This window comes from Anser brachyrhynchus (genome assembly GCF_964034855.1).
Source record: "Anser brachyrhynchus genome assembly, chromosome: 12".
Lineage (NCBI taxonomy): Eukaryota > Metazoa > Chordata > Aves > Anseriformes > Anatidae > Anser > Anser brachyrhynchus.
This window is the reverse complement of record NC_137707.1, coordinates 13,404,918-13,429,057: the sequence shown is the minus strand read 5'-3', so window position 1 is coordinate 13,429,057 and position 24,140 is coordinate 13,404,918. Positions and strand designations below refer to the sequence as shown.

Here is a 24,140-nt window from a genome sequence, read left to right as displayed (position 1 = left end):
GGAATTTCTTCCCGGACGCTGCGGGCGCTCGTCTCACACCCTGCAGCGTGTGCCGTGGCTGCTCTGGGAATGGCGTTGCTCAACGCGGCGGCGAGCAGCGCGAGGAGGCAGGCAGGGCTGCTCCTCGCCCGCCTGGAGCCTGGCGAGGGCAGGAGTTGGTGTTTGCGCCTGGCAGCCCCGGCAGCCGTCAGCCCCAGCCCCTACCTGCAGGTCGGAATAACGGTGTCAGGTGCAAGGAGTTCCCCAAATCCTACTCCGAATTTCACCCCCAGCTTGGCGGGAGGATGGTGGTGGTGATGGAGGAGGTGCCGCTCCGTGCGGCCCCCGTATCGGCCCCTTCCTCTGCAGCCACGTTAACCCAGCACCGCCCGTGCCGTGCCGCAGGGCCTGATCCTGCCCCAACCCCAGCGGCACATTCCTGCTGTCCCCAGCGTCCGTCTGTCCGGCCGGCAGGTGAACCAGTCCAGGCACCGCAAGCATCGGTCGGGGCCAAGGAAGTGCCCGTGGGGACGGCCGCAGGCGGGGTCCCTGCGCCTCCCCGTGCACCCTGGGGTGCTGGCCGCCCCCACGGGCACCTGGGGACACGGTGGGCTCTGCTGAGCCCCCCACACCCCGTTTGGGCGCAGCAGCCTGGAGGTGCCCCAAGGCTCCAGCTGAGTGCCCTGGCCTGTCCGGATCCGCCTCCACCCCCACACTCTCCCAAAAATCCTAAAACGGGAGCCGCCCTGCCTCGACAAAGCGCCGAGCTCAGCACCGGGTGCTGGGGACCCCGCTGACGCCCTGGGGGAGCCCCGGGTCCGGCCCCACAGCCACACCGGGGACCCCCAGCTCCGTTGTGGGTGCCGTGGGGCTGTCACCCGCCGCCCTGGGGGTGCCCGGGGACCCCCGGCCCCATCAGCACCCTTTCAGCGAGGACGCACCACCCAGGGACCCCTCTGCCCCTGTTGGGATGGAAAACGACCCCAAAACGAGGACTTTTTGCCCCGAGCTGCTGCCCAGCAGGTCTCGGGGCTGGGAGGGAGGCGTCGCGCCGGAGCTGCAGCGAGTTTTGCATCCGCCTCGATTAAAGGCTTCGCTCAACGCCCCGCGGTGCTGCTGCAGCTCCCCGAAATCCGGGGGGAGGCCGGGGCAGGGCCGGGGGGGCCGCCCGGGTCGGCATTCCTGGGCAGGGTGCACCCCGCGTTAAGGCTGGGGCCTGGCGGCTGCGACGCCAAAATTTGCCAGTGTGTGGCCGGCCCTCGGGGTGGGGGTGTCACCCCAAAGCGGCCCCCGCAACCCCAAACCCACCGCGGCGGCTGGGGTGCCCCCGTAGTGCTGCCGCCCCCCTGGGCTAATTGCGAAGGCAACGTTTATTAATTAGTGGACGAAATCTGCTGTCGGCTCGCTGCGTGTGACACGGGGCAGGCTTTTTCCCCATGGGGTGCCCCGTGCCCTCGTTCCCCCCAGGGGTACCCCAATTCCCCCATCACCCCGTACCTCCATCACCCTGTACCCCCACTCCCCAGGACTGCCCCATTCCCCCATCACCCCGTACTGCCCTCACCTCATACCCCCATTCCCCTATCACCCCATTCCTCCATCACCCAGTACCCACATACCCTCATCATCCCATATCCCCTTTCCCCCCTCACCCCACATCCCTGTACCCCCATCAACTTATTTCCCCAATTACCCCATAACCCCATCACCCCATCACTCCATTCCTCCAATCCCCCAAATCCCCCAAATCCCCCATTCCCTCATCATCCCTTTCCCTCATCACCCCATTCCCCCATACCTTCGTTCCCCCCGTTCCTCCTGTCATCCCATTGCTGCATTCTCCTGATCACCCCACATCCCTGTACCCCATCACCTCATTCCCCCAATTCCCCCATCACCCAATCAACCCATTCCCCCAATTCCCCCATCCCCTGTTTCCCCCATCCTCCCAATTCCCCCATTCCCCCATCACCCCATACCCCCAATTCCCCCGTGCCCCATACACCCCATACACCCCATACACCCCATACACCCCATACACCCCATACCCCATATACCCCGTACTCCATATACCCCATATACCCTGTACCCCATACACCCCGTACGCCCCGTATGCCCTATACCCCATACCCCATATACCCCATAACCCCTACCCCATATACCCCATATACCCTGTACCCCATACACCCCATACGACTCATATGCCCTATACCCCATACCCCATATACCCTGTACCCCATACACCCCATATGACCCATATGCCCTGTACCCCATGCCCCATATACCCCATAACCCATACCCCATATACCCCATAACCCATACCCCATATACCCCATACACCCCATACACCCCATATACCCCATATACCCCATACCCCATATACCCCATAACCCATACCCCATATACCCCATATACCCCATACACCCCATACACCGCATATACCCCATACCCCATATACCCCATATACCCCGTACTCCATATACCCCATATACCCTGTACCCCATACACCCCATACGACCCATATACCCTATACCCCATGCCCCATATACCCCATAACCCATACCCCACACACCCCATACCCTACACACCCCATACCCCACACACCCCATACACCCCATACACCCCACATACCCCATACACCCCATACACCCCATACACCCTACAGCCCACCCCCTGTACCCCCATACCCCCACCCCCCATCCCCACACCTGCCGAGGGGCGGAGCCTCCCCAAGCCCCGCCCCCATCCCCCTCAAACCCCGCCCCCTCTCCCCAAGCCCCGCCCCCCTCCCCGCATAGCCCCTCCCCTTTTGCCCCAAGCCCCGCCCCCTCCCGCTCCCCACCCAATCAGCAGCCCGGGGGGCGGGGCCCCGGCGGCGCGGCCGGGTTAATGCCGGCGGCGGGGGGCGGCGGGCGGCATAGCGGGGCCGGGCCGGGCCGGGGCCGGCAGCGGGACAGGAGCGGGGCCGGGGCCGAGCCGGGCCGGGCCGGGCCGGGCCATGGCGGCTCCGCCGCGCTCCTTCAGCGCCGCCGAGGTGCGGGCGCGCTGCGCGCAGGGCTCGTGCGTGGTGCGGTGCCGCCGGCGCCTGTACGACCTGAGCGCCTTCGTGCGCCTGCACCCCGGCGGCGAGCAGCTGCTGCGGCGCCGCGCCGGCACCGACGTGAGCGCGGCGCTGGACGGGCCCCCGCACCGGCACTCCGCCAACGCCCGCCGCTGGCTCGAGCAGTACTACCTGGGCGAGCTGCGGGACGGCGAGGAGGAGGAGGAGGAGGAAGGCTCCCGGCAGGTACTGGCGGTGGGGGTGCGCCGGGGCGGGGGGGGAGCTGTAGGGTGGCCGGGTTCAGGGAGTGCGGGGGAATTGGGGCTGGAGAGGGGGGCTGTGGGGCGCCCAGGGGTGCGGGGAGCTGCGTGGGGTCTGCAGGGTGCCCTGCGTCCAGGGAGCGTGGGGTCTATGGGGTGTGCAGGGGTGTGGGGAGCTGTGTGGGGTCTATGGGGTGTCCTGTGCCCAGGGAGTATGGGAGTGGGGCTGTGTAGGGTCTATGGGGTGCCCTTGTGTCAAGGGAGTACGGGGGTGGAGCTGTATGGGGTCTATACTGTGCCCAGGGGTGGAGGGAGCCGTGTGGGGTCTATGGAGTGCCCTGTGCGCAGGGAGTGCGGGGACGGAGCTGTATGGGGTCTACAGGGTGCCCGGAGGTGGGGGGAGCTGTGTGGGGTCTGCAGGGCACCCAGGTCCAGGGAGCATGGCAGTAGGGTTGTTTAGGGTCTATAGGGTGCCCTCCATCTAAGGAGTGTGGGGGCAGAGCAGTATGGGGTCTGTGGGGCACCCAGGTCCACAGAGCATGACAGTACAACTGTATGGGGTCTATAGGGTGCCCTGTGAATGGGGAGCACAAGGGCAGAGCTGTATGGGGTCTGCGGTGCACCCCACACCCATGGTATATTGGGTCTGAGCTGTGTGGGATGCTCTGGGTCCCACCTTTAGGGGGTATGGGGTGCGGAGGGTTTGGGGGGGGGGTGTAGTTTCTATGGGGTCAGCATGGTGCTTGGGTCCAGGCTGTGTGGGTCTGTGGAGTTCGGGGCGTGCGAGGGGCAGGGTGCGCACTGAGCACCCGACACACACGGTGCCAGAGGCGGACGCAGTGCAAAGGTCCAGGGCGTACGGGGCACACCCAGGCACCGGGGTGCTCCTGACGCCAGCGGGGCTGGGATCCACGGGCCCAGAGGTGCGGGGGATCCAGGACAGGCTGACATGACACCACTGGGGTCCGGGCTGCTCGGGACCCTCCCGGCAGAGCAGGAAGCACCCGGCGATGCTCAGAGGAGAGCCAAGCCCCCAGTGCCAGCACAGCGGGGTCGGTGACCGACGGCGCGTCCCCGCGCACTGTTTGCTCGCGTCCCCTCCTCCCCGAGGGCGCAGCGCTTGGCCCCGCGCGGTGGCGGCCGCACAGACGGGGCTTTGTTCCGCGCCCGGTGCCGTGCTCGGCTCTTCCACCCTCGGATCCCGGCGGTGGCAACTCCTTTGTTGGGACACCGCCGCCTCCTCCCGCGCGCAACAAGCCCGACGGGTTCGGGTGCGCGGAGGTACTGGATGGACGAGTTCTGGCGCTGCCACCTGCTCCCAGGGGAGCGAGCGCCGTCGCCGCATGAACCCAAGGGTTGGTTTTTCGAGCAGGTGTCTCCCTCCTGGGGTTTCGTGGGAGCCCACCGCTGGTGCCCCTCCAGTTGGAAGTCCTGCAGGAACCTGAGTTTATTAAACGGGAGCCCAGTGTGACTGCAGAGCGGGGTGGCCGGGTCTCCGTGGACACTCATGGCTCACCCCGGACCGAATCACTGAGCCCCAATTTGATTAAAAAAAAAAAAAAACACGAAGCGCTGCACTTTGTTTTATCTATGCAAACAGAATAGAGAGATCAAAGCACGCAGCGATAATTAGCCAAACTAGCCAGTGGATTTTAACAGCCTTGCTAGAGGGAAACCGGCTCGTGTAATTACCCCTCCAATTTGAGCAACGAGAGGCTTTCATCACAGCCTCCTCGGGGCTGCGTGACGCGGCCGTGAATCACCGCAAATCCCCTGTCCCTCGCCGCGGTGCCTGCACCGCTCCCACCGCGTGCGGGGCTGCGCTGCCCTCGCTCCCCTTCACAGCGTGAGCTCACCCCCACGTAGGTGCTCCACCGTTTGGAGGTGGTGTAATAAAATGTGGTGTGGTGGGTTTTGTTTTTTTCTTTTTACTGGGACAAGTCACCTTCCGAAGTCACCTTCCGCCTCTTCTTCATGGTTCTCAGTGGAGGTGTTGGTGGCACCGCGGCTCTCTGTGCGCTATTGGGATTGCCGTGCACAAAGCCCAGCTGGGGGCCTGCTCACGGCCTCGCACCTCAGCCTCCGTTCATGCCGGGCTCCGTCCTGGGAGAGGCACAGGGAGGTGGCAGCAGTTCGTAGGTGTAACTTTCCCTCGGTTACATCAGGCCTCTCCTCTCGCAAGGCTTTCCTGGCAGGACCTGTTTTCTTGGAGACGAGTCAGAGGCGGCAGCATCACCCGCGGGCAGAGCGAGCCTCCTCCTCGTCCTCCTCCAGCTGCCATCAGGGCCAGGTTCCCTGGTGGCACCCGCACCACGGGGCTGTCCCCTGGCTTAGTGGCACTGGGGGCTTTGAGCCACGGGGTGAAGAGCAGCGAGCCCTCCTCGGGGCAGCACCCATGGGTGCCGGCACTGGGCGAGACGGTGTCCGCGCAGGGTGAGGGGGCGGAGGTGACTCGGGCGAGGCCGGGCGCTGCGTCATGCAGAGTGATGGCGAGCACGTCGCCGGGGCTGTCACCCCGCCAGGGTGTCACTTGTGTCCTCCCTGTCTTTTTCGGAGTATCCTTGGAAAGCGGAGCCGCCCGTGGCCGGCTGGGGAGCGATGCTCGGACGGGGGCGGAGGAATTTGAGGCATGTGGACGTTTCCGAGCCGGGAGGCGCGGCGCTGGGACACCGGCACCCTCTCTGCCGGTGTTGAGCTGACGATGTGCGTGTCAAGACTGGGATCCTTTATTTGAAGATGGATTTTCCACCAAAGCGCATGCAAGAAGGAGCACTAGAGCACTCTGGAGAACCCATAACTCAGCCAATTCCACCTGGATTTTGCGTTGTGTGGCTGAAAGAAGGAGCACACCAAGAGCGAAATATCAGTGGAGACCTTTCGAGATGGACAGAGGGAGGTGCATCAGCGTCTGGCTCCTGCTGCGCCAAAATTGCTGCCTGCCGCGGTCCTGCCAGGCTGGAAATGTCGGCTCCACTGCCCCGGGGCTGCCCAGCACGAGTCACCCGCCGGTTCCTCACCCTCTGGGACGAGGCTCGCTGCACGCCTGGCCGGGAGGCGGGATGGGCGCCCGTCCCTCCAGGAGCGTCTGGTATCGGCAAACACTCCGGAGGCCCTGCGTCAGCGTCACGTGCGCCCATCGGAGTAAAGTCCCGTCCGCCCCGCCACGGTGACGCCGCTCCTGCACGGTCCCCGCTGCCGGGGCCGTGTCACCTTCACCACATCCCCGCGGAGCTCGAGGGGACCGTCCCGTCCCTAAGGGGAAAAGTCCCATCGCCATCCACAAATGGAAAGCCTGGCGGGGCTGCCCGGCCGCGCCGTAGCCTGCTGGCTGGTTAATGGGTAACCCAAGGTGACGGAGCGGGGAAAAGGCACGTTTGGCACGTCCTGCCTGGGGAGCCAGGCCCGCGGGGGCACAAGCAGCCAGGGGCTCACGTGGGGACGCCACAAATTCCCCACCGGAGCAGGTGGAGCCATGGTTGGTCTCAGCACTCTGCTCCCCAGGGAGCTTCCTCCTCTTTCTCCATCCTTGCACCCAGAGGTCCCTCTGTGCCCGAGCATCCTGCTCACCGCGGTGCCCTCTCCAGCCAAAGCAGCCCAGCCCAGCTCAGCCCTGGCCCTGGGGGCTTGGGGTTCCTCAGGGACCCTGGCCAAAAACAGGCTTTCCCCGGGGAGCAGCGGGCTGTGGGCCAGGAGGAAGGGCGCTACGCGCACCAACCCAGCGATTCCTGCAGCGAGCCCGGCTGGCTCAGGACAGGATCACCAGGCTACAGGCAGGGGAAAAATGGTTGGGAAGGAACCTCTGCTTTGCCACCGTGGGGAGCTGGGAAGCTCCACTCCTTGTTTTCCTGGCTCGTCATGCCGTACTGCCATGGGGATGCAGCCAAAACACAGGCTGAGCGCTGGGACGCGTTGCTCGCCCTCGTTCACAGTCACCACCCCGAGCCCCGCTGGCTGCCACCTCTCACCCCTGGGTTTTTCCTTCTCTTTGCAGAGCTGCCCCGAGACAGAGAAGCCAACAGATGCAGCAGCCCCGCCAGCGAGCCGGCTGGACCCCCGCTGTAAAACGGTGGACGTGGACAAGGTGAGGGGCCGTGGGGCGGCTCCCCCAGGGGAGGCGATGGCTTTCTTTGACAGCAGCTTTGCCCTTCGACATGGGGCGAGCTGCCAAGCCACGCCTTGTGCTGTTTATTTTTATTATTATTATTTGTGTTTGTTTTTCCCCCTGACTGAGCAATAAGGGGTGCAGCGGCCAGGCAGGGTGAGCTCTGCTGCCTGCCCCGTCCCCAAGGTGCCTTTGGGTGTCCCTGCCTTTGGTTGCACCCCGCGGCTGCCGTACCAAGCACGGCCTCGGGGAGCACAGGGGACTGCTTTTATCTTGCAAAAGGATTTTTTTTTTTTTTTTTAAGTGGCAAGGAGTCCTTCACCAACCCCTGTAAATATTTTGCCACTGATTGCCTTTTAAAGGGAATCTTCCCTTTGGGTGCATCCCAAACTAACTTTTTTGCCCTGAAATCTTCCTGGAGCGGGGTGTCTCTGTCTCCATCCCCATGTGGGCTGGGGTTGCCCCTCTGGGTGGTCGCATCCATCCCTTCCTAGACCCCGAAGGCCAGGAGGAGACCCCAAAACCCACTGCAGCCCAGCTGGAGGCACGAAGCCTTCTTGCGTGGCCACGTGCACGCGGCAGTGACTCGCATTTCCCTCCTTCCCCGTTCCCGAACCTTTTTCTGCCTCGCTCATTGCTTCCTGGCACTCGGCAGCACCGCGTCCTCGCCGCAAGGAGAAAATTCCTCTTGTTTGGACAGCTCGCGGGGGGCAAGCCGCGGTTATCGGGGCCGAACGCGGCACGGGGACAAAGTGCGTGGTGCTTGTGGGAGATAGCGCCGGGGCCAGCTCGCCGTGCAAGCATGGGAATCCCCGAAAGGGCACGGGTGCTGTGGTTTTACCCAGCTGGGCACTGCCACGCCGCTCTCTCACTCCCCCTCCTCAAATGGAAAGGGGGAGAAAATATGATGGAAACGGCTCGAGGGTTGAGATAAGGGAGAAAACTGGCCCTTATCCAACTTGGGGCAGCTTCTGGACTCTTCTCGCAGAGGCCGCCCCTGCAGCCCCCCTACCAAAACCTTGCCAGGTAAACCCAATGCTCTGGGTACGCGGGGCAGCGCTGGGGGCCGTGTAGGACCGCTCTGTTTGCCCCCCGCAGGACCTGGTGGACTGGCGGAAGCCCTTGCTGTGGCAGGTGGGCTACCTGGGGGAGAAGTACGACGAGTGGGTGCACCAGCCCGTGGACCGGCCCATCCGCCTCTTCCACTCGGATTTCCTCGAGTCCCTCTCCAAGACGGCGTGGTGAGTGCCCCGGGCGGTGATGGGGATGGGACGGGACGGGATGGGATGGGACGTGGTGCTGACGTCTCCCCTCGCCCCGCAGGTACGTGGTGTTCCTGGTGTGGACCCCCGTGGTGCTCTATCTCAGCTGGGTCAGCTACACGTCCCTCGCGCAGGGCAACACCAGGCTCTTCTCCTCCTTCACCACAGGTACGAGGCCCGCTGCCTCCCCGCTGGGAGGATGAGCACCCCGGAGCCTCCGCTCATCCCTTCTCCATCCCCAGCTTTCAACATGTGTCTGTGAGAGCAGCGCCTGAGCCCCCAGCCCCATTTCCACCAGCATGTCCCCGGCACGAAGCTGCCTGCGCTGGTTCACAGCCCGAGCTCGCCTCCCTCCATCACCCCCTCCATCACCCCACCTCCCCCGTAAATATATTTTTTGGAGGTGGGGATCGGCACGCGGCCGGCCAGCCTTCCCTCCCCCTGCCTCCCTCTCCTCCATCCCCAAAATAAAGCCCTGCAGCTCGCTGCCGGGGTGCGTGCCCCCCCCCTTTCCCGGGTGCTGACACCCACCGCAGCGCTGGCAGCGGGGCCGGGCGGCTGCGGCGAACAAACCCGGCTCTCAGCGCCGCCGGCCGCGCACAGTGCGGGGCTTGTTCGCCCCGAGCGCCTGCCCTTGAATCTGCCACTGTCTGCGCCCCCGGGAAGCAGGGGCGGGGGGCCGGGGGGGGCCGGGTGCTTTGTTGTTTGCCCGGCTCCCTCGCCGCAAGGTGCCACCCGGTGCCAGCTGCGCCCGCGCCGGCCCCCTCTCACCGACCTGCCCCGCTCAGCCCAGGTTTTGATAGCTTTTTTTGGTTGTTTTCCCGCCCTGCTTCCCTTCTACAAATCTCTTCCACGTTTGCCCGTGTGCTTTCAGATACAAAAAGGCTTCGCTGTGTTAGCCTAGGGCGCAACAAGCAGGAAATTTGGGCTACACTGGCCGCATCCATGTGGCTGGGGCACAAGTGCTGCCAGCTGGTGGGCTTGAATTTTGGGATGTGCCCTCCCCGATTCCTCCTGGAGGAATCTGCCTCCGGCACCTTGCTGCTGAGAGGGTGTTATGTCCAGCTGCCAAAACGCTCAGCTTTGGGGGGATCTCACTAGCAAGAATGAATGGGATGATTTTTTTTTTTGCCAGCAAGGACGCAGGGCTTGTGGGCACCGAGAGGAGGAGGAGGTGGAAAAATGCTGTGCGGGGGGAAAGCACCCAACAGATCTGCTCCCTGCAGAACGAAACCGCAGCAGCAGCAGCGCTGTTCGGCTATCCCTGTGCCTGTCGGGTCCCTCCTGCTTGTTGGGGTGGGCAAAGCAGCTTTGTAAGGACCGGGGGGTGCCTCCAGCCCTGAGCGGCACCCGGCTGTTTCCCCAGAGAGTGGAAATTGATAGGAGTCAAACAAACACGCGGGCTGCGTGCCGGGGGGAGGCGAGCTTCCCCTGCGTGCCGATGTGAGCATGGCGCTGGATAAAAGCACCTGAAGCCCCCCCCCGCCTTGCTGACCGCTGCATGTCTCATTGTGTAGAGTACTCCATCCCCGTGCACAAATACTACTTCCCCTTCATCTTCCTCCTGGGGATGTTCCTGTGGTCCCTGCTAGAGTACCTCATCCACCGCTTTGTCTTCCACATGAAGCCACCCGCTAGCAACTACTATCTCATCACCCTGCACTTCTTGCTGCACGGGCAGCACCACAAGGTGAGCCGCTGCGCCTGCGCGGGGCTGTGGGAGCGGGGGCCCTGGCTCGGGCGCTGCCTGTCGCTGCGTGCTCCCCGTCACCCGCGGTGCCTTCGCCCCGAGCAAGCGGGGCCCTTGCCTAACGCCGGCGAGGGCTGCGAGAGCCTTGGGAAGCAGTGGGCTCCCTCTAGCCTCGCTGGAGGAAACGTCCCCCTTGTGCCAGGGACCCGTGAGCCGAAGCCACGGGTCTGCTCCGGGTGTCTCTGTGCGCTTGTGGGGGTGGTGCACCGCTGACTCTTCCCAAATCGGTGTCCTGGATGCATGGCTCGCATTCGGATGGAGTCAGCCCTGCAGGGTGGGTGCACGAGGGTGGCATTTGGGGTGAGCAAGGATCTCACCATCCTGCTTTTCTCCTCTTCCAGTCTCCCTTTGACAGCTCCCGCCTGGTCTTCCCCCCGGTGCCGGCGTCGCTGGTCATCGGCTTCTTCTACGGCGTCCTGCAGCTCCTGCTGCCCGAGGTGCTGGGGCTCTCCGTCTTCGTCGGGGGGCTCTGCGGCTACGTGGTGTACGACATGATGCACTACTACCTCCACTACGGCTCGCCGAAGAAAGGCACCTACCTGTACGGGCTGAAGGCGTACCACGTGAAGCACCACTTCGAACACCAAAAATCAGGTAGCGCCCTGGTGCCCTGCATGCACCCGCACCGCTCCGGCTTGCGAAACAGCGCAGAGGCTGGGGAAAAACAGCCGGGTTGGGCACAGGCACAGCCCTGAAATACTGACGGCAGGGGCTGGGATTTATCAGGGGGGTTGAAGCGCCCTGTGGGAGCCCCCTGTGTGCCCACCTTGGTGCCGTGGGGATGTCGGGTGGGGGCAGAGCTGCCAGGATGTGGCGCCCGTCTCCTCCTTGCGGGCGGCGTTGGCGGGTGCAGGGTGAGGCCCCGGGCTTCCCTCACTCTGCCCCAGCCCAGCACTTGCTCAACCTGCCCTTTGCCCGGTTTCCTAGGAGAAAGCGCCCCATCCTGATAAGTTATCGTCCCAGCCGCCTCCTTTTGTCCCTCTGCTCTTCCTCCTCGCCCTGGTTTGTCACCCCGGGGCTGGGTGGCGAGCCTCCCTCCCCAAAACGCCGGCACTCCTCTTCGTGGGGACGCTGCTGGTGCTGTCACCAGCCCAGCCCCGTGCTGGCTGCTCCGCTGTGTCCCCGCCACGTGGGGCAGGGTCCTGCAAAGCTCCGGGTGTCACCAGCCCTGTCCTGGCTGCCAGTCTCGGTGGCGGTGGCAGCAGTTTGGTTAACGTTATCCCCAGCAGCAGTTTGGTTAACGTTATCCCCAGCAGCATTGGCAGCACCGTGGGCTGAGTGCTCTCTCCCCTTCCCTTTAGGCTTCGGCATCAGCACCCGCTTCTGGGATCGCCCCTTCCGGACGCTCATCCCTGAGGAGGAGACCTTCGAAAAAGAGGACTGACGGCCCCGGCTCTGTCCCTCTGGGCTGGTGTCCCTCCCCAGCCCTCGTTCCCGGGGGACACGGCACTGACCCCTCTCCGGAGCATCCCCACGGCGGCCCCAGCCTTGTCCCCATCCTGCCCGCGCTGCCGGGGGCAAGGCTGGAGCTCTGCCCCTCTCCTGTCCCCTGCCCGCTGCCTCCAGCACCGCCGGGGGCTGCGTGGGGACCTTATCATGCTGCTGAGGGTTTGCACCGTCCCTCCTCTTCCTCCCTGTCCCCCTTGGGGAGGCTGCGCCAGCTCCTCCGCGCTGCCGCGGGGGATGGGGGGCAAGGATGCGGGGAAGGGGCAGGAGGAGGCTGCGGGCACTGATGTGCGGGCAGCTCTGCGCCCAAAGGATGAAGTGCCGGGCGCCTTGAGCCCTCCTCCCTCTGCCCTGCACCTCGCCGGAGCCCCCCGACCCCCAGCCCTCGTGGGGTGCCCCCCCCAGATACCCAGTGTGCTGCGGTTCTCCCAGCTCGTACCCGGGGGCTTCTGTATCATGGGTCAGTGGGAGAGGGGAAAAAAACAAACAAAAAAACACAAACAAACCAGTGCTGCCCCCTGGTTTTTGCCTTTTTCTAACCAGCGTGCCATATCTCTCTGCCAGATTTATCAAGTCCACGTTTTTTGTAGTCATCAGCAACTTGAAACCTAAACTCCAATGAACGGAATCGCTAAGAGATGCCTTTTTTTTCCTGATCCTGTGATTATTTTTTTTCTAATGTTTACTGCGGATATTTAAAGGTTTGGAATAAAGTTATATGTAAAACTGTAGACACTACGACTGTAAATAAGCTGTATATTTTGAAAAATAAAACCCTTTAAAAAGGGCCTGGCTCTGTGTGCTTGCAAAACGTAACCACGGGGTGCTGCGGTGTCCCCTGGGCACCCGTGGCTCGAGGTCGCGGTCCCTTGTCACCGCCTTCCCACCTCCCCGTGCTGACAAGAGCCGTGCCATCGAGCAGGGCCCCGCTTCCTGCTGCCGAGAGGGAGATGCTCCTTGCCCCGGGGTGGCGAGGCCAGCGTGACAGCAGGCACTGGGGCGCTGGAGAGGTGTCAGGCTGAAATCCCCGACGTTGGGCAACGGGTGTCGTGTGTGACCTCGCGCTTCCGAAAATCGGCCTGCGAAGCTTCCTGCCCTTCCCGCAGAGGTTGAGCGTCGGTTCCTGTGCCTGCCGCTCGCTTCCTTTGATACTGGATGGAGCAGGGAGGGCTCGAGGCTGGGCTGGAAGCGGGGATGGGCACCGCTCCTCGCCCGGCATCTGTCACGCAGGGCTGGGATGCTCTGGAGGACCCTGTGCCCAGTGGTGAAAGCTCAGCGGGATGCAGAGCTGAGGCCGAGCACTTTGCAGCGCCCTTTGCATAGTGAAAGGAATTGAGACTGTAGAAAGTGCCATAATGGGGCACAGACACTTCACCCTGTTTCCCCAATGCATTTTCCATGGGTGATCCCATCCTCCAGCACCCCAAACCCAGCGTGGGGGGAGCTGAGGGGCACCCTGTGCCTCGTCCCCCTCCTCCGTCAGCCGGAGCAGCTTTCCTGGAAGGGCGACGCTGCGCTGCATTGCACAACGCTCCTTCCGCTGCCCGCAGCAGCTCAGGAGGGGGGAAAGCACCCTATAAATGCCCCTGTCCCTCAGTTCCTCCCCAGTCTGCAGAGGCGGCCAAGGAGGAAGCGAGCGGCGCGGAGCCAGGTAAACGCAGCTGGGCTTATTTTACCAAGCGGGGGAGCCTCTTCCTTGGGGGAGAGGGGAAAATAGGAAGAAGATGGGATGGGGAGAATGTGTGAAGGCTTTTATGGGGTGGGTGGTAATGCAGAGAAGCATCAGCTGGAAACGAGAACAGGTCTTTATGGCCGAAGGTGTACACACTGCGGGCAGGACTGGGGTGCTGTGGCAGCCGGGGGATGCTCCTTGGATGACCGCTGACCCTGCTCAGTGAGCAAGCTGGCTGGGCATGGCTACTTCTGCATTAATTTACAGAAAACTAGCCAAAATATCTCCTGCCGATGAGGCAATACGACTGTACCAATGCGTCTGTTCTCATGTGTGACGCCAGGTGAAGCAAAGGGAGCAAAGCAGCCGTGCAGCCGTAGGAGGTAGAGGGGCTGTAGGAGCTCTGGAGGCCGCATGCCATGTTCAGGCTGTTCCTTCACAGTTAAGGCGTGGAAGAGCCAAATTCAGCCGACCTGCGAGCACTGCCGGGGGAGAACCTCCACCAGACACCGCTGTCTCGCGTCCCCAGAGGCCAAGCCCTCTGCTGCAAGCATGGACATCGTAGAGAGGGTCCTCTCCATAGCCCAGGTCATCCACAGCCAGTTCGAGCACGTGAAGTGCTGCAAGCACCAGTGCCAGCGCCTCGTGGAGCGCATCCAGATCCTGCTGGAGCCCGTGCGGATCCTGCAGGCTCAGCCGTGGTGGCACATCTCCCACCATGAAGAGCAAATGCTGAAGAAGCTGCTCCAGGCACTGGAGGAGGCGCAGAAGCTGGTGACGAAGTACAGCCAGGCCAGCTGGATCCAGAAGTTCCTGAGCGCCCGCAGCAGCGGCGAGGAGTTCGTCTGGGTGAACGAGAGCCTGGAGGACGTGGCCCAGGGGCTCTCGCTCCTGCTGCAGGCGGAGCAGAAGCAGGCTTTCCTGGCGGCCTTTCAGTCAAAAACCTGCCGCAGGCAGGACGCCGAGGATCTGAGGGATGACAGGGCTTTCCTGGACCAGGTGATTGCGAGTAAGTGTGCATTTGGCATCATTTCCCTGAGACATGAGCTCGGCAGCCCTCCCCAGCCCAGCTTTGGCCCGATGGCATCAGCTGGGCAAAGCCCAAAGGCTCTTGAAAGCAGGAGAAAAACTGACAGCATGTTCCCCCCACCCATCTCCATGCCTGTCCTTTGCCAGGTACTGAAGAGCCTGGAGATGGGGCCAGGGAGATCTACATGGACAGGCAGTGCATGGAGGACAAGGTGGACTGGATGCAAAGCGAGCTGAGCAAAATCGTGCGCGTGATGGACAGTAAGTCGGTGTTGCAAACCCCAGCACAGGGAGCTCTGCCCCTGCGCAACGCGTCCCTTCCCCTTTTAGAAAGACCGAACGTTGGCGTAAAATGCTCCGCCAAAACAACAAGCGGCCCCCAGCCCTGCCTAACCTGTCCCTTGTTCCCTCCTGTTGCGGTGGGAGCAGGTTTGAAGAAGGTCAATGTTGGTAAAAGAGAAGATATCACCGAGATCGAGAGGGACCAACTCACCTTCTACAGGCACCTGCAGGACACCGAGCGCTACGACCTCTATGAGGGAGAATATCTCAAGTACCCCGTTGCCATCAAAACCTTCAAGAGGCCGCTGACCACCGACACGACGTGAGTTGTGGCGGGCTGGGGCGGCACGGGGCAGCAGGGAGGGTGGTACCGAGTGCCTCTCCTGGGCACCTCACCGTGCTGCCCCTTTCTGCAGGAAGGTGAGAGACATCTTCGAGAAGGAGATTCAGACCCTGAAGAAGTTCGAGTCTCCAAACATCCTGCGCATGTACGGGATCTGCATTGAGGAGAAAGGTAAGGGGAGGCATTAATGTCACCCTTTTGCCCCCCGCTGCAAGCTGGTGGCAGATGGGATGAGGTGACACAAGGAGGGGGAAGCTCAAGGGGTTCACGGACTGCAGACTCTCGCAGAGATGGGGCAGGTCCCATATGTAAAGCACTAATGCTTTACACCAGATCCCAAAAATTCAAAGACACCCAGCCAGTTCTGCCTGGCAGAGCCAGCACTGGCTTGCTGTGGTCGATGCAGCCCCCGGGACCCCCTTGGCACAGGCTGCCAAAGCCTGGGCTGTGGCTGTCCTTGCTGGTGGCTGTGCCACCGGCATCCCAGGCCAGCTGCTGCCCAACAGCACCCTCAACAGGCATCTTTTTGCTCAGATGGGAGCCCCTGCTTCTCCATCGTCATGGAGTACTGCAAGCACGGGACGCTGCGGGAGGTGCTGACCAAGCAGCGGCATCTCTCCTGGGAGATCCGCATTCGGATGGCCCTGGGAGCCGCCAGGGGCCTTTACAGGTGAGCTCCTGCATCAATCGGTGATTTAGTCCACTTGGTGACCCACAAATTGTGCTTGGGCCCCTGGTACCTCTTGGCATCCCATGAGACCCCCTTTCCACCACCTGGGATGCCTGGGATACTGGGATGGGAGGCTGGCGAAGAGGTAGGACATGGTTTCAATGCAGCAGTGCCCGTCTCCCCAGGGTCAGCGGCCCCTACATCTGCCCCAAAGCTTATGAAGGTCTGAAAGGGAGAAACCCTGTTCCCTCTCCTCCCCAGCACCCATAGGGCAGCTTCAGGAGCACCCTACAGCATGGCCAGTTCTCCTTACGGGCCCTGCTCATCCACAAGGCTTGTTATTTTGTGGTGGGAGGGAGTCCAGAGGTGGGGATGGGTCTGTGACCGGCACGCGTTGCCCTTGGTTCTGGCCGGCTGCAGGTTGCACCAGACGGAGGAGAAGTCCCGACTGCACGGCTGCATCTGCAGTAACAAGTTCCTGGTGGCTGGAGATTACTGTGTGAAGGTAAGGACCACGCTTGGAGAAGCTCTGTGGAGTTTGGGCTATTTCTATGGACCTTTCCTCCCACCAACACAGAAGTAAATTGTGATAGCCCAGAATAACAACTGGGGGAGTCATCTCCCCGTCACCTTAGACACTTACACCTCAGCTTACCATTTAGCTCTGTTTTATCACCAGCAGCATTATTTCTGAGCCCCAGGACAGGCTGAAGGTAGGGAGGTGAATCCCCTACCTCCACCTATAGTTTTACTCACAGAAAGAGCCGTGTGCTGGGCAGCACGTGTGGCTGCAGGCACCTCGCTCTGTTTTCTCCAGCTCGGGTCTGTCCTCAGCCATGCTATAGGTTTCTGTACTGCACAGTGAGCAATGAGAGCAGTTCCTCAGTTCTTCTGAAAATAAGGCTATTTAATGACAATTAAAATTAACTTGCATTTTTACCAGGTATCTGTCTCAGAGTACCTGCTCTAAATGTAGAGGAGGGTGGTGAGTTTGCATTTAGCTGCTAACCATGGATGTTAGGAAAGGGAAGAGCCACTACATAACCCAGAGGAAATCTGGCCTCAAAGCTTGAGCTGAGAACCAGCAAACAGCCTTGCATTTCTAACACTTTTCCCTTTCTCATTCTTGCAATCAGCTGTCGGGATTTGAGCTGTGTGAAACAGAGTCCTCCATCAAGAGGAAAGCCAAAAAGAACTGGAACCAAGTGTCTATGTTGGCTTATGTTGCCCCCGAGAACCTGAAGGACGTCTACTACCCCTACAAGAGGTCCTGTGAAATATACAGGTGTGTCTGTCCCACCAGTCCCCTCCTGGGGGAGCAGACTAGCTCTCAAGCTGTGGGTGAAGGCCAGGTTTAATCAGAGCCATATGCAGCCAACTGTGCTTGGCATAGCCCAACAGCTCCCTCTGTTAGAAAGGAGGACAAGGTGATGGTGGAATCCATACTGAGAGACTCTTGCTTGTCTCATTCCAGCTTCGGGATCGTGCTGTGGGAGATTGCAACCTCCAAAATCCCATTTGAAGGTGAGACAGAAGTTATCTGAGTAAAAGCTCAGCTGCTAGGGCATCCCATGGTGTGTGGGTCCCAGTGCCCGGCTCTGCATGACATCTTCACGCCTTCAGCACACGCTTAAACCACAAACATGCAAGAAATGTTGTCTCTATTTGCTGTTCGTGTGCACTGAAGCATTGAGACATCTCCTTGCTTCAGTGGAGCCCAGTGGTGTTATGGCAAAGATGGAGGGGTTCATTGCAGGCTCAGTTTGGGTGGCTCCTCTGCTGGCTCCTCCATGGAGGAGGCTGCAGGACGGCTCTGGTGGGCCTCCACACCCTCCTGACATCCCTGTTGGCACACGTGTCGCCTAGGCTGCTCTCTCCAGGAGATCAGAGACAAAATCTGCGACCACCAGTACCAGGACCCTGTCGGGGATGATTGTCCTGAAGAGCTGAGGAAAATCATCGATGAGTGCCGGGCCTTTGACCCATCCCTGCGCCCGTGTGCTGAGCGTGAGTGTCCTGGACGTCTGCCCCAGGGCCCCGTGCACCCCTCAGGCAGCTGCTTCAGTGGTTAATCTGCCCCTTGTTTTCCATTTGAAATGGAAAAAGGAGGTTTTTGTATTTTGGGATCACTCCTTGCCCTACTGACACCAAGCCCCCTAACGCAAGAGCATAGCTGGTGTGTTCGCACAGTCTGTGTGCTCAGCCTTTATCCACACCATGAACATAATCATCTGGCTGCCCATCTGGCACCGTGTGGGAGCAATTAATTAATTTAATGATCTTGGAGGGCTTTTCTTAACGATTCTAGGACTCTGCAAATCACAGAACAGGGGGATTGCTGTGCTCTGGGGAAGGTTTTGCCGCTTTTACAGCCGGCGGGGGCCTGCCCGGACAAGCGGTTGCTCTCGGGGTTGGGAAGTGCCGCGTGTGCTGAGGCCGCCGTGTGTTGGCAGGGATCGTGGACTCGCTGGCGGCCCTGGAGAAGAGCCGGAGCCAGGGGAGATGACTGCGGGGGACCCTCGGAGCCCAGCGCCCTGCCCCCTCCCCGTGTTTCCTAGTGTCCGTGGCTCAACACGCCTTTATTTGTGCACTTGTGTGGTGTTTAATGCGACTGACTGCCCCCGGGGGGTGGGGTGGGGGGGCTGCTGCCGGCACCCTGGGGTGCCCCGGGGCGCGGTAGGCCCCAAGGCCGGGTGGGCCCCGTTGCCATGGCAACGTCCCCTCCCCGCCTCCGTTTGAATCCGTTCCCCTCTCCCGCTCATTTCGCCCCTGCGGCGTCTCATCCAATGAGAAGGCGCTTCCGGTCTCTTTGCCCCTCCCTCCCCGCCCCTCTGACCTATCACCGCCCTACCACCCGCGGCTCTCCGCCGCCGGTTTGCCGGCCCCGCTGCCCAATCAGCGCAGCCTCCCCGTCTGCGCCACCTCCCACATCCTAGCGGCGGACTGACAGAGCGTGTGGCCAATAAAAAGCCTCACCTGCGCCGGCTCACCCAATAGAAGCGGTGGCGGGGGCAGCGGCCGGCCAATAGGACGACGGGGGGGCGGGGCGGCGGGGCGCTCGAGCGGGTCCGCCGTGAGGTGAGCGGGGGCGGTGGGGCTGGGCTGGGCCGGGCCCCGGCTCCCCCGGGCCGGCTCCGTCCCCGTCCCCCCGGTTCGGTTCCCTCCGGTTAGGAGCCCCGGGAGCTGCCGCCGGGCCGTGTGGGTGGCGCGGGGCCGCAGCGCCGGGGCCGGCCGGGCCCTGAGGGGTGGCGGGGAGGGGCAGGGCCGGGCCGGGCCGGGCCGGGGGGGGCGAGGCCGCGCCTGAGGCGCTGCGGGCCCCTGCCCTGCGTAAATCGGCTGCTGTAACGCCCGCGTGCTGGGCACGGCCTGCGCTGCCTCGCGTGATGGTCGCTTGCTAAATTCTGTGGTGGGTTTTTTTTTTTTGGCTAAATTTTTGGGTTTGGGGCTAAATTCCGTGTTTTTTTCCTTTTTATGGCTCCTCCTGTCTCACAGTAGATGCAGCGCGGTGACCCGACAGGCGGCTGTCCGCGAGGGGAAGCTGTGCTGCCGTGCTCGGCCCACCGCCTGGCCCTGCAGGTACCTCCTGCCGCGCTGGTAGGCAGCCTTCGTAGGATCGTTAAGGTTCGTCCTGCGGATGCTCCCCTTAATGAGTTTCCTAATGATCTGCGCCCAGGAAGCCTGGTTGTAGGGGTGTCCTGCTTACAGGCTGCCAATATTTTTAAGTTTTCCCTTGTGAGAGGAATAAGGGTTCTGATGTGCTCCTGTGGGGCAATCTTACCGTGAATGTGAGTTTAGTGCTAGGGAGCAGTGCTTTGTCATTAACTGGTGACTCTTGACCAGGTGAGAGGTGGGGTTTGTGTCTCCTTTTTGGCCCAAATTAGGCTGAAAGTGGTAATTAGGGTAGGACTAGAAAATTAGAGTTTATTAAAAGGTCTATCAAAACATAATAGCATTAGTATATCCACCTCTAGTAATTTCATACACGTTCTCTAGTTATTCTTTGTACCAAAAGCAGTCTTTTCCCTGTCTGCACAGTGCCTATCCTAATAAGTTTTGGTGTGTGCTTTGGGCTGAATAATGCTAAAGGTCTGCTGTCCCCAAGGCTTTTCATATTTATGATTGCCTCAATATTTTTGAGAAGCTGAATGACCTTTGGCAGGCTGTAGAATTTAATCCCCTCTCCCTCCACCTTTTTAGGTGACTTTTTTTTTTTCATTTATTCAGTTAATAAAAGAATCCTGAAGCCTCTTTTGTGTTGCAGACTGCCTGCAGAGCAGGGGTTCTGTCCAATTCTGTGGCTGAGAGCAGCACGATGACACAGACTGCGACTTCCTCTGTTTTTCCTGAAAACCTAGGGTAGTCCTTTTAGGAGAAAAAAAGTGAAATCTTTATCCCAAAGATGCTTTCAGGGCATCTGTTTTTAATATATGTGAGGCTTTTACTGCAAATTTAATGTTTGTCTAGTCTTGGATGAATATGGATCCACAAATGCTGACACTGGGGGTAACTTGCTGCCCATAATGTCTCGGTCATGGGTTTTGCTCCGGTACCCTTTCTGGGTTTGAGTGGTGCTGGTGAACATCAGGTAGCAGAAGGGCCTCTTAAATAGTCTGTGGTAAGACTCACGGTGATCTGGTATCGTAATGGAGTTTTATTGAAGTAAAGGAAAGTCTCCAGAGGGACCAGTGCGATGCACAGATGCGCTGCTCGCTTCTGGCTCTATTTGTCAGTGCTTGTGCAGCGCTCACCAGGGGGAGTCTCTAGGATATCTCCAAACCGTCCTCCAAGATGCAGATGCGTTCACTGGCAGTTAAATAACAGCAGCAAGCACCCCCTGACTTTCCCCGCTCCCCTAAGGCTTACTCAACGTGGTTTTGCAGCGTGCCTTTGGTGCTAGCTGTCACTGAGCCCGAGACTTCGGGTCAGGGACTTGAGGACGGCGCTGCTTGCTGGGCCAGCTCGTGTACGCTTATCGACTTGGGCAGTTGGTTTTTCTGCTGCATGTCTGAGGCAAAAGGACAAATTGTGTTTGCAGCCTGAGTTGTAAAGGCTTGTGGAGTCACTGCTGCAGCCGGTTCTTGCTGCCGTCGGGCTGCAAGTAGGGTGCAGACTTACAGATGTGAGCTGTTTGCTTCGACTCTTGACAGGAATGGCTCAAGAAGAGATGGAAGTCGACCTCCAACCAGTGGCTGATTACCCCGCAGAGAGCCGCAGGATGCTTCCCCCAGAGCCCTCAGGCCACGCCACGGTGCTCAGCAGCGAAGGAGGCAGCGTGACCGTCATTTCTGACGACGAGGCTGTCGGCGCATCGAGCGCTGGGACAGGGCAAGCAGCTGCCGGGCCCAACCACCCAGCGCATCCCAGCGGGCTGCAGAGGTTTCCAGGGGTGTTCGATCAGCTCCTGCTGGTGCCCGGGCCGCAGGCTGCGACACAGCCACGAGTGAGAAGGGCTCGCAGGCAGCAGAGGATCGGGGGCTCCCAGAGGACGGTCAGTGCCAGGTAAAGCAGAAATGATTTATGCCGTGCTTCCTGGCTTACAGAGCCCAGCTCGGTCCAGGGCTGTGGCCGAATTCTGAGCACCTCACAAACCTCTGAAGCACAGTGGGCAGACCTCTGATCTCATCTGGCAGCATCTTTGCTCCTTGTTAAATGAATCTCCCCCGTTTCTTCGCTTAATGTTGACCTGTGAGCCCTTTCACGCTTTCTGACGTGCAGAGCCTCTGCTCCCCCTGTTCCGTGGCTCTGCCGGGCTCCTGGCGGTGCTTCCTGCAGCAGAACCGCCTCGGCACTTCCAGCCCGCGCTTAGCACGAGCTCCACTGAGCTCTTTTGCCTTTCACCTTTGTTTTGGGTTGTCTCATTAAGTTCTCTGGTGACCCTTGCTGCAGAAGCTTTCACAAACAAGCAAACTAACATTTTGTTTTGCTACCTTCAGGCAAAGAAACTAAAAAATTGTGTTTAATGCTGTTAGTAATGAGTTTGAAAGGTGATGAGTGGGCACACCCCTTAGCCAGAAAGAAATCCCTATTTCTGGTCTGTTTGGTTTCTGTCTCATCTTTGTAGCTTTTGTAAATGCCGAGGGTGAAATTATAATTAACTGGAGAGCTGTCTTTAAATGCAGTCAGACCGACATCTCCTTTCCTCCCTGGTGATTAAACATTACTACGCTGTTTGCCCGTGGATTGCTCATGAAGGTCACTGCGGTTCTCGGGGCTGGAAGGCAACGTGGCAAAGCTCTGCTTTGAACCTGCAGGATAATTGAGGAGCTGGTGCGGGGCGAGGGGAAGAAGTTACTTTCCAGGGGTGAAGCCCCTGGGGAACAGAAGGGGGAAGGCAGAAAGGCAAGGCGCAAAGTAGTCGGTGGGGTGAGGCTCTGGTACGAGCCTCGTTTATCTCATTATTACCAGGGACAGTGGGAACCAGCTCTGGGTTATAATTGTAATTACAGCGTAGGAGTTCCACGGGTTGGGCAGAACGAATGGTTGCTGCATTTGGGATGGGTGTTGGGAGAAGTTTCTTTACGGAAAGGGCTGTGCAGTGTTGGAACGGGCTGCCCGGGGAAGTGGGGGAGTCGCCTTCCCTGGAGGGCTTCGAGGGACGTGGAGATGCAGAACTTCGTGATGTGGCTTAGTGGTGGGCTTCAGTACCACGTTAAACGTTGGCCTGGATGGCCTGGGAGGTCTCCCAGAATTCACCTGAGTGATTCTGTGGCGCTGCTGATTGCTCACAGCTGTGTGGGGTCGCCCCTCTCCCACACGAGGTCTGTCGTGATAACTGATACCTTCCTGTCTGCACTCAGAGCCTGGGAATTGTGCTGCAAACCAGCCGGGGGAAGCATTCAGAGCCTTCAGCGTACCTGAAATAACCGTGGCTTTCATTTCTTCCTTCTCTGGACGCAGGGCACCGTTGCACCGTTACTTCCAAATCAGCAGGAGCCAGGAGCAAGCTACGACACCAGCTGCGCATCTGGAGCCCTCGCGTGTCGCGGGGAGCAGCCAGGGGGATGGGGCTTCTGAAACAGAGCTGAGTGGCTCTGCCAGCAGCGCTTCTGAGGAGGAGGAGGAAGAGGCGGAGGCTGCAGCACCGCCGTCCCCAGCAGCCCAGGAGCCGCCTGCAGCAGCCAGCTCAGGTTTGTGCTGTGTGGGTACTTAATTTCAGAAACTCGCCTTGCTGCTTCAGAACCCAGCGGGGAAATCCTCTCGAGCTTCCCAACAGACGGTGCTCAGAGCTCGTTGTGCCCGCAGCTGGCGGGAGCAGGTTGCCACCACAAGGCTTGCTGGCAAGCAGCTCCAAAGAGCAGTAGCAGCAACGCGTGACTGCTGCCGTGATCTCAGACATAATCTTTCTGCTATTTGCAGGCTCTTGCTTATAAATAATCCTGGAAGTGTTCAAAATAACCTCACGTTTAGAGGCTGTTACTTGGAACATTCCTCAATAATAAATAACAGAGGAAATATTTTTGAAGACATCAAGTCACGTCTCTGGAGACCAGCAGTGCTTTCAGTCCTCAGAGGGGTCTGAGTCAGGATTTTTTTATTATTATTTGTGCTTCTGTCTGCTTCAGGTTAGAGTTCTCATTCCTGTAACTTCCTGTGGCGCTTAGCTGAGAAGATAGGGGTGCTCAAGGCAGGGCTTTGTCTTTCTTCCTTCAGCTCAGCTTTCCTGGCTTGCAGTTCTTTATTTAAACTCTCGTTTGCAGGCTGCCACACACTCAGTGACATATGCAGTTTATGTAAGAGTGGCAAATAGTAATTTGGTATCCAAGGTTATTGATGCCCGGAGAATACAAGAAATATATTTTTCATTTCCCTATTTCTTAGAAACGCCGGGCTCTAAGGAATGTCCCTACACTTCTCTCTGCCCTTAGGCTGGACAATCAAAACCAAACCTACCTGGACACCTTTTGGGGGGGGTTATATCTAAGAGGGCTCCTTTGAGCAGATTCCTTCCACTTGTTCTCAGCTAGTCTTACACGTGACAGGAGCTCAAGCTGTTAAGTGCTGTCTGATATTGTGTGAACATATGCTCTCTGTTGGGTTTTCTGGAATCCCCTTGTCTTGCTTATATAAGCTGCTGGGTTCTGTTCAGCCCGGCACTGTACGGGCTGAAAATCTTATTAGCCTGAGGCGGGGCTAGGTGCTACTTCTCCACTGGACTGAGAATGTCTGCCTTGGGTGCTAACTGTCACTGTGAACTCTCTTGTTTCCCCGGGGAGAGGGGGGAGATGGTGCTTTCTGCTCCCTTTTTAGTGTGCTGGTGGTAGGAATCCAGGCCTGGTGCTGCTGCGTGCCCCGGCTCCAGCACAAG

The 24,140-nt window shown here is 60.0% G+C and overlaps 2 protein-coding genes across 10 annotated transcripts in view; both read left to right on the top strand.

Annotated features, from left to right (window-relative positions):
* The first annotated feature begins 2,893 nt into the window (after positions 1-2,893).
* On the top strand, positions 2,894-12,344 carry FA2H (fatty acid 2-hydroxylase). Its single transcript, XM_080552030.1, has 7 exons — positions 2,894-3,265; positions 7,271-7,360; positions 8,480-8,622; positions 8,705-8,811; positions 10,161-10,333; positions 10,735-10,987; positions 11,695-12,344. The coding sequence occupies exons 1-7, from the start codon at positions 2,978-2,980 to the stop codon at positions 11,775-11,777; spliced, it is 1,137 nt and encodes a 378-aa protein (XP_080408156.1). The 5' UTR covers positions 2,894-2,977; the 3' UTR covers positions 11,778-12,344.
* Positions 12,345-12,483: 139 nt separating this feature from the next.
* Positions 12,484-24,140, top strand: part of RFWD3 (ring finger and WD repeat domain 3) — a 30,035-nt gene continuing 18,378 nt past the window's right edge. Inside the window, exons 1-12 of one of the 9 annotated variants that reach the window (XM_080552027.1) lie at positions 12,484-13,490; positions 13,954-14,520; positions 14,688-14,801; positions 14,970-15,144; positions 15,239-15,336; positions 15,700-15,835; positions 16,256-16,340; positions 16,972-17,120; positions 17,310-17,359; positions 17,702-17,842; positions 18,289-18,913; positions 19,328-19,457. In XM_080552027.1, the coding sequence (XP_080408153.1) occupies positions 13,238-13,490; positions 13,954-14,520; positions 14,688-14,801; positions 14,970-15,144; positions 15,239-15,336; positions 15,700-15,835; positions 16,256-16,340; positions 16,972-17,120; positions 17,310-17,359; positions 17,702-17,842; positions 18,289-18,341 (1,821 nt within the window). In that variant the 5' untranslated portion in view covers positions 12,484-13,237 and the 3' untranslated portion in view covers positions 18,342-18,913; positions 19,328-19,457. Of the gene's footprint in view, positions 13,491-13,854; positions 14,521-14,687; positions 14,802-14,969; positions 15,145-15,238; positions 15,337-15,699; positions 15,836-16,255; positions 16,341-16,971; positions 17,121-17,309; positions 17,360-17,701; positions 18,914-19,008; positions 19,034-19,327; positions 19,458-20,982; positions 21,335-22,732; positions 22,963-24,140 lie in introns of those variants that run through there. The other 8 variants (XM_080552026.1, XM_080552028.1, XM_080552020.1 and 5 more) reach the window with 8 other exon arrangements.